Source organism: Monodon monoceros, unplaced genomic scaffold, assembly GCF_005190385.1.
Source record: "Monodon monoceros isolate NGI ecotype Baffin Bay Population unplaced genomic scaffold, NGI_Narwhal_1 Super_Scaffold_18, whole genome shotgun sequence".
Taxonomy (NCBI): domain Eukaryota; kingdom Metazoa; phylum Chordata; class Mammalia; order Artiodactyla; family Monodontidae; genus Monodon; species Monodon monoceros.
Genome location: NW_021703774.1, coordinates 76,704,579 through 76,718,836, shown reverse-complemented (window position 1 = coordinate 76,718,836; position 14,258 = coordinate 76,704,579). Strand labels below are relative to the sequence as shown.

Sequence of the window (14,258 nt, the reverse complement as noted above, 5' to 3'; positions counted from 1 at the left end):
TAACTTCCATTGTAGCTAAAGCTATGCCACAGCAGTCACGCTCCAACTTGGTCTGATGATAATGAGGCAACATGGAAAATACAGAGGTTGTGGAAGCATTTTTCTTCCCTGATTTTCTTTCCATAACCTTATACTGATGTGTGTAGTCTGAGTTATTGAAGACTATGGGATATAAGGGGGTAATTACTGGCTTGCCACTATTCATTTTAATCATTTTCCCTCACTATTTTGCCTAGTAACATAGAGGCAGTTAATAAATGAGGTATACCTCACCATGCACAGTGCAGACATAAATAGCACAACCTACAAAGAAAATGAAACCTGAATATTCTCAGTATAATTTTACAGGACAAAGGCTCAAAGAGACTTCCCTTATTAACATTCTTATTCTTTTTTTTTTTTTACCATATTGCTTGAAAAGCATTCCATCAGGATAAAAAAAAATTTTAAGCCAACATAAAAAAAAATTCTGCACTAATTTGATTGGAAAGTTAGAGCAAAACTGGCTCAATAGTTCAGGATCTAATGAGTGGCTCAGAAATCCTATTGAATTTGCTTATACAACACTGGCTGTGGTTTCAGACTTCCTATGTAGTTCATGTAGCCAATTCTCATCAAGAAATAAGACTGTATTACCTGAGGAGAACATGGCTGTGTCATTTTGAAATCTAGTTTCCTGTTTGGAAAAAAGAAAAACAAATCAAGGTTCAGCAGACTTTTTCCCTTAGAAAAGACAAAGACTCTGCAATGGAAATTTCCTGCTAATTCCATGAGGACATATTGGCGTCAGCTTCTTCCAAGGAAAAGCATTAAGTGTAGAATCACCTTTATTCCCACTTCTACCACCTTGTTCTCCATGATGAGAGTCTGGGCATGGTGTACTTTCCTCTCTGCGATAAGCCTGCCAAGTTGGCACTCCAAGAGCAAATAACAGTAATAATAACTTCAGTATGCTAGCGGCCCTGGGAGTCTATGCCTCAGTCAGCAAGGGTGAGAGGGAATGGGAAAGGGGGAAAGAAAAGCATAAACTATTTCATGAAAATAGAAACTCTTTCTTCACACTTCACTCCTACTTATATCCAAGGAAGCAGAACCACGGATACATAAGGAAACTGGTAGTAGAGGTATGCTGGCTAATTATTCAGTCATTTTCCAAGCATGTAGTCAGTACTATGCATAGACTATAAATATCTTCAAATTATGGAAATGGAAGGGTCCTTCCTCCTAATTAGTGGCTTGTGGGCTTCAAAATGTCATAGGCCAATTCAAATCCCCTCCCCTTCCAACATGTGAAGGATCAACATTGGCATTACAATTTTTTATTCTACCAGATAAAGAGAATTAACAGCTCTCTATTATCTCCTGCCATCATTATTCCATAAAATAAATGACATTTTAGTAACAAACTGAAGCCCAGAAAGAGAAAATAGCTTGCTCAGAGTGACACAGGTAGCTAGTGGAGAATTTAGGACCAAAACCCAGGTCTCCAAATGCCTAACCCATTGCTACCTGTGGAACAGGACACTGCCTTTCCTTAGGAAGGCTAGGCAACAGTTCATTTCAGTTCCGTTTCCTCCATTGTCCTTCCTGACTTGTGCTCCTCCGAACAAGTCCCTGAGAGCAATGAGGATCTATCACTGACTCTTCTCTCTTTCCTTTCTCATTGCCTTCCTAACCCTTCCCTTTAAAAAAAAATGAAGTAAACAACTTTGCTTTAAAATATTATTTGTTCTCAATCTAGAAGGTTGAAGGAAATAAAAACACGGTAATCACTGAATATAGCTCACAAAAGAGAACAGTTTATGCTACCCAGCATCTTCATGAAAAGTCTGAAAATTATTGTTAGGTAACAGGTCTGACTTACAGGATGCAGACCTCAAGATTCCTGGGGGAGAGACCTGAGGTTAGTTTGCTTTATTAGAAGGCACTGTATCCTATTAAATCATATCTACACAGCTAAAGGGAATGTTAAACAATCACACTTGATTTACCCAGGGACTGGAGGCTTGTTAAACAGGCAAAAGCTGTTATCTAGATTTTAAAATGGGCAGAATTGAGAATGACTCATCTATTTTGAATGTCAGCACATCATGAATTCACTAACGTGACATGAGAACAGAGAGATCAAGGTAGTTACCTATTGAATATAATACCTTCGAGAGCCCATGTAGCTCCTCCAATTCCCAAGAATCTACTTTCTTCTTAATGAGCAATTTATTCTTTAAAATTGCCTCTATTCCCCACTAGCCTTCATGCCTGTGCAGGTGCAGGTATTTAGCAATGTAGGCTGACTACTGACAATTTGATACCAGGTTTGTGTCAGTGACTTAATGCAGGTTCCCTCGTCTAGTCCTTATAATTCTATGAGGTCAGGACATTTTCAGACCAGGAAACACAAGTTGTAAGGGGTTAAGAAACTTGCTTAAGGTCACACAATTCACCAGTGAAAAGGTCAGAAACCAAACTAGATATGCCTACTACCAAGTCCCACGATCTTAGTCATGGCATCCTACCCCCACCAAACCACCACTGCCCCACTCAAGTCCAAATATAGACAAAATATTTATATGAATAGAATGTACTCAGGTGCAGGAACACTGTGAAATAATGCAGAGGAAGTGAAAGGGATTTCAGGTACCCATGTTTGGTCTTCACAGTGAGCTGTAGGTTTTTAGTTTTAGCTTGGGTTATACTGACCCTTCTTGGCCTCTAGATCTCAGTGAGGCAGTAGAATGGTCATTTATCAGTGTTCTAGTTTGCTCTACAAACTACGTTCTAGAGTCATATTTATTGCCACATCTGTCTGTCTTCATGAGAAAGTAATGATAAAAATGGTGGCTGGGGTGGTCTTGGAAAAAATCCAAACAATTTTCCAAAGAACTTAGACTTATATTCCCCCTTTTCTGTAACACAGTTAATCCCAAAGTTCCATTTGCTCAAAAGCCATGTCTATAGTGCTGCTCTATCTAGCATCAGAGCTTAAAACATCTTGATTACTAAAGTTTTCTGTAAGGACTCTCCATGGTCTCTGCAATTTTACTATCTGAAGAGTTCGAGAGAGCTTAATAATTTTAAAATAGCGTCCATGGCAAACTAAAGCTCTTCTTCTACTTTAGATCAAATGCGGCATCTAAAAGGAAAGTCCAAAGTTGGGAACACTTTACAGCTGCTGAGAAAGCCCAGCAACCATATAGCACTTAACATTTATTGGACTAAAGGGTTGTTGTATATCAAATTCCCCTGAAGGTAAAAAGCATCTAAGGAATTTTATCAGGATGTGCCATGAAAGATAGAAAAATTCTTTCTACTGTATATGAACTAAAGATTGTATAACTCACCTTCATCTGCCTGTTACATACTAAGCCCTTGATAAATATTTAGTAAATGAATGTTTTTCCTCATTGCTTTCTTTGTCAGAGCACAGTATTCATTATAAAAGGTATTAAGTACTATAGTATACGTCCATTTTGCTCCAAGCAGGCCCAAAATAAAAGTAAGCAGATTTTCAAGCTAAATAAACAAGCAAAAACTCTGTTTTAGAAAAGAATTCACTGCAGGATCCTACGAATTAGACAATTTACCAAAATATGAAATACAATCTAACTTACAAAAATGAGATGCACATACAACTTTCAGAGAACTGCATAAGTGAATCCAACCAGTCACCCTCCTCAGAAAAAGAACATTGTTTAGAAATGCCCACAGTAATTCCAGACTTGGCCTCTCTCTTCCCCTCACCCACTCACTGGCTAATTAGTGTCTCAATGTCAGAAAAAGCATCGGTTCTTCCACAAAAACTTCCCTCATTCCCCAAACCAAAACAAAAACACAAACAAAAAACTGTGTCCACATCTCTGTTGTTAAGTTATTCCACTGTATTATCATTATGTATTTATGTGTCTTTCACTCAACTAAAACTCTTCTTTTCTTAGGGAGAAATGCCTTCATCTGCTAAGCTTAGAATATCGTAAATTCTCAATAAACATTAATGGAATGAATGAATATATTACTAACATAAAAACATACACATCTTAGGGTGTGGCTGGTGAGCACATGGAGGCCAATTTAGTCTGAAAGTGTAAATGGAAGCAGTGGGTCTGACATAGAGTTTGAGAGGCTTGATGACTTTGATGTAGCCTGATGGACGGCTCCACGGAGAGGATAAGAGGGAAGGAATCAAACCTCAGGAATTTCAAGTGATGAGGAACATTTGCCAGGATGAAGTAGAGATCATGAAACATGGGTACAAGTACAGAGAGACATGAAAATGACTTAGGAGGTTTGGTCCTCCTGGTCAAAGATCTTGCCTCTGATCTAAATCTAGACTCTGACAGCTGCTACTAGGCATTACCCCCTTGTCATCACCAGTGCCGCGTGTGTGCCGCCAGCCTAGTGTCTCTCATTCCAGCATTTCAGTGCCATGCAGAAGGACTAAGCACTTCTTACAAAAGGATGAGTAAACTCCTTTAAAAGCGGCTGCAGCAGGAGACTCTCCAAGGCAGCCTCTTACCTGCTGATTCTGATAGGCTGTGACTGTGGTAAACACGGTCTCAGGAAAGTTGAATGTTTTCACTCCATCCCCAACAGGAACGGCTTTGGTGGGTGAAAGGTCGCTGCTGAAATCCTTGCGAATCACATGAACCCGAGGCTGGTATTTGTGCATAGAGTGAAGAATGATCTGAAAGGAGAAGGGGAAACATTACTCCAGCGTTGTCTCTAAGGTCCCTACATCTTTTCCAGCTCTCATGCAAACAAAATTACAGGATAAAAGCGTTACAGGAAGAGCACAGTTTAGAGGTGGGATGTATGGGAAACTGGAAATCAGTGTACATTCCCATGGCTGGAAGGACTAAGTGATCGGATAGCATCACATCACATGGAACCATGTAGCAAATATCCCAATCATAGGTGGTGAGTGCAATATGTTTGCTTTAATTGGATAAATACTGAATGAATTGGTTCCAGTACCAGCAGACATCACTCCACTAAAAGGTCTCAGAACCTCTACTATGTGACAGTCGTTCCCTCCTGCTTCAAATTTTCAGCACGAGTTCATCTGTCTTTAAATTCTACAAGCTACTATTTGCACTTTGTTATTGATTTTACGGACATTCTCTTATGTCATGTCAGAGTTAAGGGTATATGCGTCTTCTCTCTTCCTTAGAAAATTATCATTTCCCTAAAGATAGGAGCCATGGTTTTAGCTTCTTTCATCTCCCCATATCATCCAGTATGGATCCCGGCATTCAGTGAAAATTCAGTATGTGTTTTACTGCCAAAAATAAATTAATAACATTAGTTGCACCAATTATACCTGGCAAGCCTTACAACCTATTCTTCTCTTATAAATTCATAAATTTCTTGACCAATCAGCCAGAACTGTCCCCACAACAGTTTCCCTGAGTTTACTGCCCTGTGAGTTATTCTATTAAATACTGTGATTTATTCACCATTTTAAAATGTGTCCTCTGCTTCTGTCGCTGAATTCTCCTGACTTGACCGTGAGTTACTGGAGCACAAGAACTCTGTCTGATAAACACAACCTGACTTACAGCAGACGTTTGCTAAATGTTTGATTTGTAATAAATGTAATTTCACAAAAGGAAAAAATAATTTTATGCTTACTTACTTAAAATGACTCAAAGATTCATTTGAGATTATCAAAATCTCAAATGAATCTGAGAATCTCAAAAATATCCTTATTTTACATGTTTGAAAAAAGCCTGGGGCTAGTCATTTCTAGAGCAAAAAAGGGGGAAGAGGGAGGAAGAGGAAGATGGGATTATTTGACTCACATGTCCTTGATCATCCAATTCATTGTTGGTCAGCTTGAGTTTGTCGAAACTGACCACCTGTCTCATCCAAGTATCTCCAGAAGCTAGAGAATCAGGGTGTATATAAACTCTTGGGGGCACAGGGGAATCAGCGTTGCCAGCCACCATCCACTTGGAGCTGTGATACACATATCTGAGACAGAGAGGGAGAGAGGAGAACTCAGAGACAGATGCAGAGAGGGAATACAGGCCCAGGAAACAATTAGGGACAGGAGGGAGGAGACACAAAGAGATGAGAAGAATGGAGTAGGATGGATTAAACAGAGAATACAGAGGAGAAAGAGAGAAGGGTGGATAACAAGGGAAAATGAAATAGAGATGGAAATGGAAAACAAGATGGGTGGGGGAGGGCAGGAAAGTGTTGTAGTTAATGATCAAAGCTGCAGCTCTCACAAGGAAAACATTCTCACAGTCCTTTTTCTTTCTTCTTCCTCTCCTTGCCTTGCACCCCTGTGTGCACACAGGCATCCTGAACCCACGTGTTTAGCTACGGAAAAGGTATTTTACTGCAACCTTTCACCTTTCAAATGCAAACCATATAATCCATTGGCCACTTGTTCAGGATTTGGTTCCTTATTAAAAACATCTTCCATATTGTCCTATAAAACACAGCCATGTGCAGAGACCCTCCAAGCCTCTCACTTGTTAACCATTTCCTAGCTAAGAGTCTGAATTTAGAAGCATTTCAATGAAAACCTAGTTTTGAACATCATCACCTTCCACATTATTTTCCCGCAAAGTCACTGGAAATGAGACTAGGTTAATCAAAGGCTTCCCACTAACTGGGAAGACTTAGTAGTGTTTCTGGGAATGGCTGCATAAGGCAGAGACCTCCATTTTCATTGAAATGGAGGATGTTTTTAAAGAAAAGAGCATCTCCCCTCCTAAGTCTTAGATCAAGACCACTTCTTTCTTAGCCAGCTCACCCTCTAAAATACAAGTAATGGTCTTCTCTATTCACCTCTCACCTCCAAATTCATGGGCTCAGGGCCAAGTTCTGAAATATCTCAAAAATGAGCCATGACTCACTGATTTGACTGAGAGCTCAGGAGATCAATTAAGCCACAACTTGTTTCAGACAAGAACTATGTGTAAGACACATGGAGACTATGTTGGCTTTTAATGGCTTTGAAGAAAAGTTATTTAGCAAACTTGTTCACAACCCATTTTAATGAACAAAAATTCCCCTTAACTAGATGTTCTTCTTGAGGTCTTACCCAATTCTCCCATTCTTCCCCTCCATCATCCACAGGATAATCCATCAGATATATGATTGAAGGTATTGTACTAATCCACTTCTCCTCCCATTTTCCAAAATAAATCGTCTCAACTCACTTAGTACTTCATAAACCAAATCATTCAATATGTTAATCACTTTCAATGTTAAGTGAGTTAGTTTTAGACTTAAGATCCATTTGCTTTTTGCTGCTCTGGCAGACATTATACAATCCCACTCTTTAGAGAGATGTAAGGAGGATTCCAGACCAAACCATTACTGGTTCTGACTTCCTACCTCTAGTGACTACTTCCTGTCTGGTGTTCTGCCACAGGTCATTGGCATGTCCTCCATCCTTGTTCCTTATCCAGTACATTGTACAGTGTGCACTGTTAAAATGCTTCATCTAATGAGTTTAGAGAACCATCCTGGGATACTGGTGATGCCCACAGTTCCACATCTCAGAGTCATCCTTACCTGTATCTTTTATTGTCCACAGGTACAATGTCCATTGCTATGTAGTACTGCTGGTGTGGATCCAGGCCAGTGATCTTCACTCTCATGGCAGGAAACATCCTCCTGTGGATGGGAATAATGTAGGAAGCTCAGCAGTCAGAGGGGGAGAAGTAGCAAGAGTAAAAGCTTGATGAGTCTCTTAACAGAATGCTAAGCACACAAAGTCCCATATCCTCTAATTCTCAAAGTTGGCTGTTTTTTTTCACTTTGGAAATTATCACTGTCAAATATGCTGATGATTTACATTGCTGAAATAGCACCTCTTCTTAACTTAAATTGAACTGTTTGATTATTCATATACTCAAAGACCTCATACCATAACTTGTTTTATAGTATTAGTTAATCTTTAATGTGAGATAGATGGATAGACAAGAGAGAGATACATAGATAGATAGAATGTGTGTATATACATTTCCTATTAGACTATAACATTCTTAAATATACTTATACTCTTATACTTAATATACTTGAATAACTTATATTCTTCTTATTCCCCAAGTAGCTTGTCACAGTTGATTGTAGTAATCATGAAATATTTTCTGATTGAGTCTATTTGAAAATGACCACTCTAAAAATAATATCTCAAGAAAAGAAGAAAAAAAGGAATGTGCTACCAGTTCCCAAATGAAGGACCACCAAAGTCTTTTTATTTTTATGCATAAAACTGTAGAAAAATTTCTGCAAGTTCTCAGGCTGTCAACGTGTCTGTCAGAGGAAGGACACCGCAGAATAGGGAGCAAATACCAAATGAATTCTAGTGGCCTCTGGGCAATACCTCGTTTCTACCACAATGGCTTGTTAAACTTGCCAAAGCAAGCGAGGTCAGGATATGACACTTTACAACTACTCTCATAATTGAAGAGGAGAAGAGGGAGCAGCCCCAAAGAGGTATTGAGTTTCAAGGAGACTAAAAATTCACCATTCTTCTTTAACCGTAAGAAAGAAGAAAAACATCAAACTCTTTTGCATGTCGTGAATTTAGGAACCAGACATAAGAAGTGCTTGGTTCAAAAATTTGGATTGCCCTGAATGTGCTCTAGAGTACTTGTACACAAAATGTTGCATTAAGCTTAACCATCTGGGGCCAGTTAGTTGAGCTGGGCAGAGCACGGTGCTAATGAGGTCAAGGTCACAGGCTTGATTCACATATGGCCTAATTGGCTTTGCTCCATTTCACGGCCATAGACCATACCCTGACCCCAGACAGCCATCTTGCAAATGTGCACTGGTTGTTTACATGACAGGCTTTCTGTGCTAGTCACACGCTCTACTACTCAACAGAAACAACTCAAAAAGCAAATATCCTCTGGTAATAGGTTGGTGACATCATAATCATATTTGGGGGGAAAGCACAGAGGGACCACAGACCTTCAACAGGGATGATGGCTAATTCTTAAATATTTGCAAAGAATAATATATTACCAATTCTTTCCCACTTTATAACTTTTCAGAAGCTTCTATTGGTATATCATTTTAGATTTTCTTTCTCTACCCTCACAAGCTTAATTAGAAAGCCTTATATTTTATTTTATTTTAAATGTATTTATTTATTTATTTTTGGCTGCGTTGGGTCTTTGTTGCTGGGCACAGGCTTTCTCTAGTTGGTGCGAGCGGGGTGCGAGCGGGGGCTACGCCTCATTTGCCGTGTGCAAGCTTCTCATTGCAGTGTCTTCTCTTGCTGCAGTTGCAGAGCATGGGCTCTAGGGCATGCAGGCTTCAGTAGTTGCAGCACATGGGCTCAGTAGCTGTGGCTCGCCGGCTCCAGAGCACAGGCTCAGTAGTTGTGGCGCACAGGCTTAGTTGCTCTGCCGCATGTGGGATTTTCCCGGACCAGGGATTGAACCTGTGTCCCCTGCATTGGTAGGCGGATTCTTAACCACTGTGCCACCAGGGAAGTCCCCAAAGCCTTATATTTTAGTCTTATGGTTGGCTAATGAAATTTGATGGTGGGTTGCTCATAATGACTAAATCTAACAGTCACTATAGGTGAGGCACTTTGACTCACATTAACTCTTTCCAAAAATTTGGGAACCTTGGTCTATACATGTATATATAGATCATTAATTCCCGACTTAATAACAATGATTTGTGATTGCCCTGTATATATAAATATTTGGAGAGCATCTTGCCAGGGATGGAAAGTCCTCTCCCTTGCTATCTGAGATACAAAAATGTGGTTCCTCTCAGCCATCTAAAGAGGCTGCATTACATTGAAAGAGATAAATTAATTTTCTTGATGACTTTAAAAAAAGGGGTTAAGATGTTTTTAAAGTCAATACCTGTTTTGTCTGAAACACTTATATGACCTTGAGTAGAGAAGCTACCTGTCTCTTTTCAGAACTCAGGTTCTAAAATGAATGAGCTGTGTGGCTCTGGATAAGCCATTTAACCTCACCATCTATAAAACAGAGGAAAGGAACTAAATAATCCTTAAGGTGACCTTTTGCTTTAACATTCTCTGACAATTCTTAAAATCTGACCAAAGTTGCTCTTTCTTTTTGTCAGTATTTTAGCACAGAATATCAGGTAATGTCATAACATCCTAGAGAAAAACTAATCTTTCATATTCATAAAATGAGATGTGTTTGGTTTTAATTTTATGCCTAAATTTAGGCCAATTCTTTTGACTTCCAAACCCGTTTATCCCTACAAACACCTCTGTCCATGGTGCTGATCATGCAGGTTTTGTTGGTGCATTCAAAGATTGAGGGCTCTGTAGACTACAGTAGTTCTGAATCAAGGGGATTATACTTTGGGATGTGAGAAGAAGTAGGTGGTGACTAAGATCTTCTGAGAGGGAAAAAGAACAGCGAGTCATACATAACTAACAGAAACTAAGAAAATGGAAATTGGGGCTTCCCTGGTGGCACAGTGGTTGAGAGTCCACCTGCCGATGCAGGGGACACGGGTTCGTGCCCCAGTCCAGGAAGATCCCACATGCTGCAGAGCGGCTGGGCCCGTGAGCCATGGCCGCTGAGCCTGCGCGTCTGGAGCCTGTGCTCCGCAACGGGAGAGGCCACAACAGTGAGAGGCCCGCGTACCACAAAAAAAAAAAAGGAAAGAAAGAAAATGGAAATTGGAGTTAAAACTGAAAAAGACACTGCATAGGAAGAAAAATGAAGTGAAAAGGAAAGAATCAACTTGGAGGATGGGGAGGGAATGAAAAAAATTCACAGAAGAGGAAGACTTCTTTGCATGTTTCTGAGTGGTTCTGGAATTACTTGAGCAGAGTTACTGGTAGCAACAGCAACAGCTGAGGCACTCCAATATGGAAGCAATGAATGTAGTTTCTAAACCTAAATAAAGGGATATGATTAAAGAACAAACTGTATGTCTGTGCTGGGAATCTCTGGATATATTCAGGTATCAACATGAATTTGTGAAGGCAGAGATATGGAAAAGTAAACATTGCAGAAAATCATGAAATGAGGTCACAGGAGAATTGTCAAGGAGGTGCTCAGGTAAACTGAATTCACTGAAGTGCAGGGAACAAGGGAATGATATCAGGAACAAAAGTGACTAAAATACACAGACATAATAGTAGTAAGTAAAGACCCAAAATAAAAACTGGAAAATCTTACAGACAAAAAAAGTAATGTTTCCCCTCTCACCAAACCAATGCCCTTGCCAAAAACTAAGAAAAAGAGTAAACACTTTTTCCTTGAATTGCTGTTTCTTTCCAAGTCATATCTCAAAATGTAGACTCAAGATGTAGACTGAAACACAAGCAACAATAAAGAGATGGTTTTTGAAAGTGATTCTGGATAAACAACGAGGTCCTACTGTATAGCACAGGGAACTATACTCACTATCCTGTGATAAACCATAATGAAAAAGAATATAAAAAATAATGTGTATATGTGTGTGTGTGTGTGTGTGTGTGTATAACTGAATTACTTTGCTGTACAGCAGAAATTAACACAACATTGTAAATCAACTATACTTCAATTTTAAAAACAAGAAATTCCGAAAAGTAATTTTGAAAGTAATTCTCCTTCAAAATTGCTCCTCCTAAGAAGCTTTTTAATGGTTTTATTCTCTACTAAAACTTAAAGAAGGAAGAGGGTTTACAGAGGAGGATGAAAATGAATAAGACTTCAGGTTCATTTTAAGCTCACCTTTTTGTGATATATTATTGTATTGAGAGGTTTCTCTATGTGCATTCAAGTGAACTAGACCCAATCAAACTATGCTTTTACTTTAAACGTCTATGTGCATGAAGACAGCTTATGATCAATGAGGTGAGTCTTTTTGGTCTCTGTGATGTGAGACAGTGGGTTCACTTTGTAAATATGAAAGCACTATAATTATTTCAATTTCAGTGAACTATTCTTATATACTAATAAACTCAGTCCAAATTTATTTTGATTTAAATCATTTTCATTTTAAATCCAAGGGGCAAAAGCTATAACCATTTCTTAACAGTGCAGACTTACAAACAGTTGAGACAATTGTTTTGGAGCCAAACAGATTTGTGTAGAATTCTGGAGCTGCCCTTTACTACCTGTGTGGCCTTAGTCAAGTTAATTAACCTCTTCCAGCTTTTGCATCCTCATCCATATATGGAATTATCACATCCTACCTCATAGGATTCCTGTGAAGTTTAAATAATGAAATACATGTTGAATATCCAGCACAAAACAGATACCTAACCATGAAAAATTTAAAGATACCAATAAAGGAGTAGCTTAATTAACAGTGTTTATTTCAAGAGACGCTGTGTTTTTAAAACTTTTATCATCCCACATAAATCATTTTGCAAGAGTTTCCACCAGGTCCCATTAAAGTAATCACATTTCAAGCCAACTATAAAACACAATGGATCAATCCGCAGGGCTCTAAAAATGCACCAAGCCCAAATTTTACCAAAAACAAAATTCTTACAAAAATACCTGACTGATTTAAATGCCTTAGAAGATGCAAGCTTTTTCTCTTGAAAACATTGGTTGGTGAAGTAACACTTGCTTTGGAAATCTATTGTTTGACTGTTATGCACCATGGATCTCCAGTATTAGCTGGAATACATTTGCAGGCAGAAAATGTTTGTGAGGTCAGAGGCAATTTAGGTTTGAGTGGTCCCTGGAGGAAAATAGCAAAATCACAGTAAACACCAGAAAAGCACTTTATCAAGACATCCAAATGCTGAAAAGTGAGTGTGAGTTGCTTTGGCTGCACCAATGCTACTACCACAAATAAGTGAAAAGAAAAAGGTAACAGCTCCTACATTTGTTTTCCTGTTCTTCGAATGTGGCTCTGCAGAGGAACTTGTCCTTACCTGCCTGCTTTGGTGATGATCATCTCGGTTCCAATGTCATGGAACCTCTTCCAGAGGTCAGCACACTGCAGCTCCACCTGAATCTCCTCCATGGAAGACATGGCAGCAGGCACAGGGCCTGCAGCACCAGGGCCCAGGTCAGTGTGAGTGTCAAAGGAGCAGGAAGACCGCTCAGTGATCACCTCAGAGTCTGAACCAGTGCTCTGCTCGGAATCTGCAAAATAAACAGTCAAGACTTAGGTGAGAAACTGCTGAGCTCCCTCCACACCCCTGGCCCTAAAAGATGGATGCAGGGTAGGGAGCACGATGGGGTGGGGAGAGGGGTGAACAAAAGGAGACTTAAAGCTGGGAAGCTCCAGAGCACAGCACTCAGCGTATTTTATTATTTTTTTTTATGGTTTGTTTTTGTGATTTATGACCTTCTTTCAGGTTTCGTGTTTCCAACATGACATCTGGCATTTTAGTAAGTTTTAGCAACAGCTGAAGAAAATTGGTCCACAATAGGCAACATAAAGAGTACTAATGTCACCATGTTGAAGGGAATGAAGCCAAACTGGAGCAACAAAATAGACAAATGCCAAATTTTAAAAATAATAATAATCACAGACTATAGCTGCAAATCTAGATTAGACCATTTAACTTGGGGTAAAAGATTCAATGCTAACAACAATGTGTTCTTTAATTCCATACCACTCAGCATCACTGTCCTTCAGTCAGTTATTTTTAAACACATTGAGTTTTCCTCCATTTATATATCCTGGTCATCAAAAGTAATGAAAAGTTATTTGGGATCTTTAGAAACACTTTGTTGTATAGTTGAGTAAATGGCTTTTCCTAAGTCTAATCAGGTCATTTTGGATGAAAAAAAAAAAAGTCTGTTGTGAGGCAAGGATGTAAGCATATGGAAAAAGTTACCCAAGAAGGTGGTTGAAACAAAGGGAATAAATGAGTTTAGGAGACACCTTGATTGGTTTCTGAAGTATGGGCAGAGGGGAGGGTTGATCCAAACAGGAAGGTAGGATTGAGAGCAACCAAATAAAAAGCTGGCATGCTGGGCCAGATGGTCCTTTCCTCTTTCGTCTTCTGTTCTCATGAAGAGGGGGCTGGTGGTGGGGGGGGTGGGGAGGCAGGGGGGATGTAGACAGATGGAGAAGCCTAGAGTCAGATCTACTAGAGAATTTTCTGTAATTTTTCAGATTTTTTACTTTTAGAGGCCCTATGCCTAGAACTTTATCTCCTAATATTTTCCAAACTTGGATTAGCTAGTACAGTTTCCTTATGTCACACGATACTGCAAGCCAAGCCTAAGAACCTATTTCTCTAACTCACCCTTAACATCTAGGATTCCGATTGCTTCCCCCATAATTAAATACATACATAAAGAAAGGTTGAAAACAATGATGTCTTACTCTGACAA

The 14,258-nt window shown here is 39.3% G+C and overlaps 1 protein-coding gene across 1 annotated transcript in view; it reads right to left on the bottom strand.

The window, feature by feature from the left end:
- Positions 1-14,258, bottom strand: part of TBX15 (T-box 15) — a 101,639-nt gene that overhangs the window by 30,150 nt on the left and 57,231 nt on the right. Inside the window, exons 2-5 of the mRNA XM_029229792.1 lie at positions 12,842-13,055; positions 7,528-7,629; positions 5,796-5,967; positions 4,511-4,678 (exon numbers count right to left, since the gene is read on the bottom strand). Of these exons, the coding sequence (XP_029085625.1) occupies positions 4,511-4,678; positions 5,796-5,967; positions 7,528-7,629; positions 12,842-13,055 (656 nt within the window). The remainder of the gene's footprint in view (positions 1-4,510; positions 4,679-5,795; positions 5,968-7,527; positions 7,630-12,841; positions 13,056-14,258) is intronic.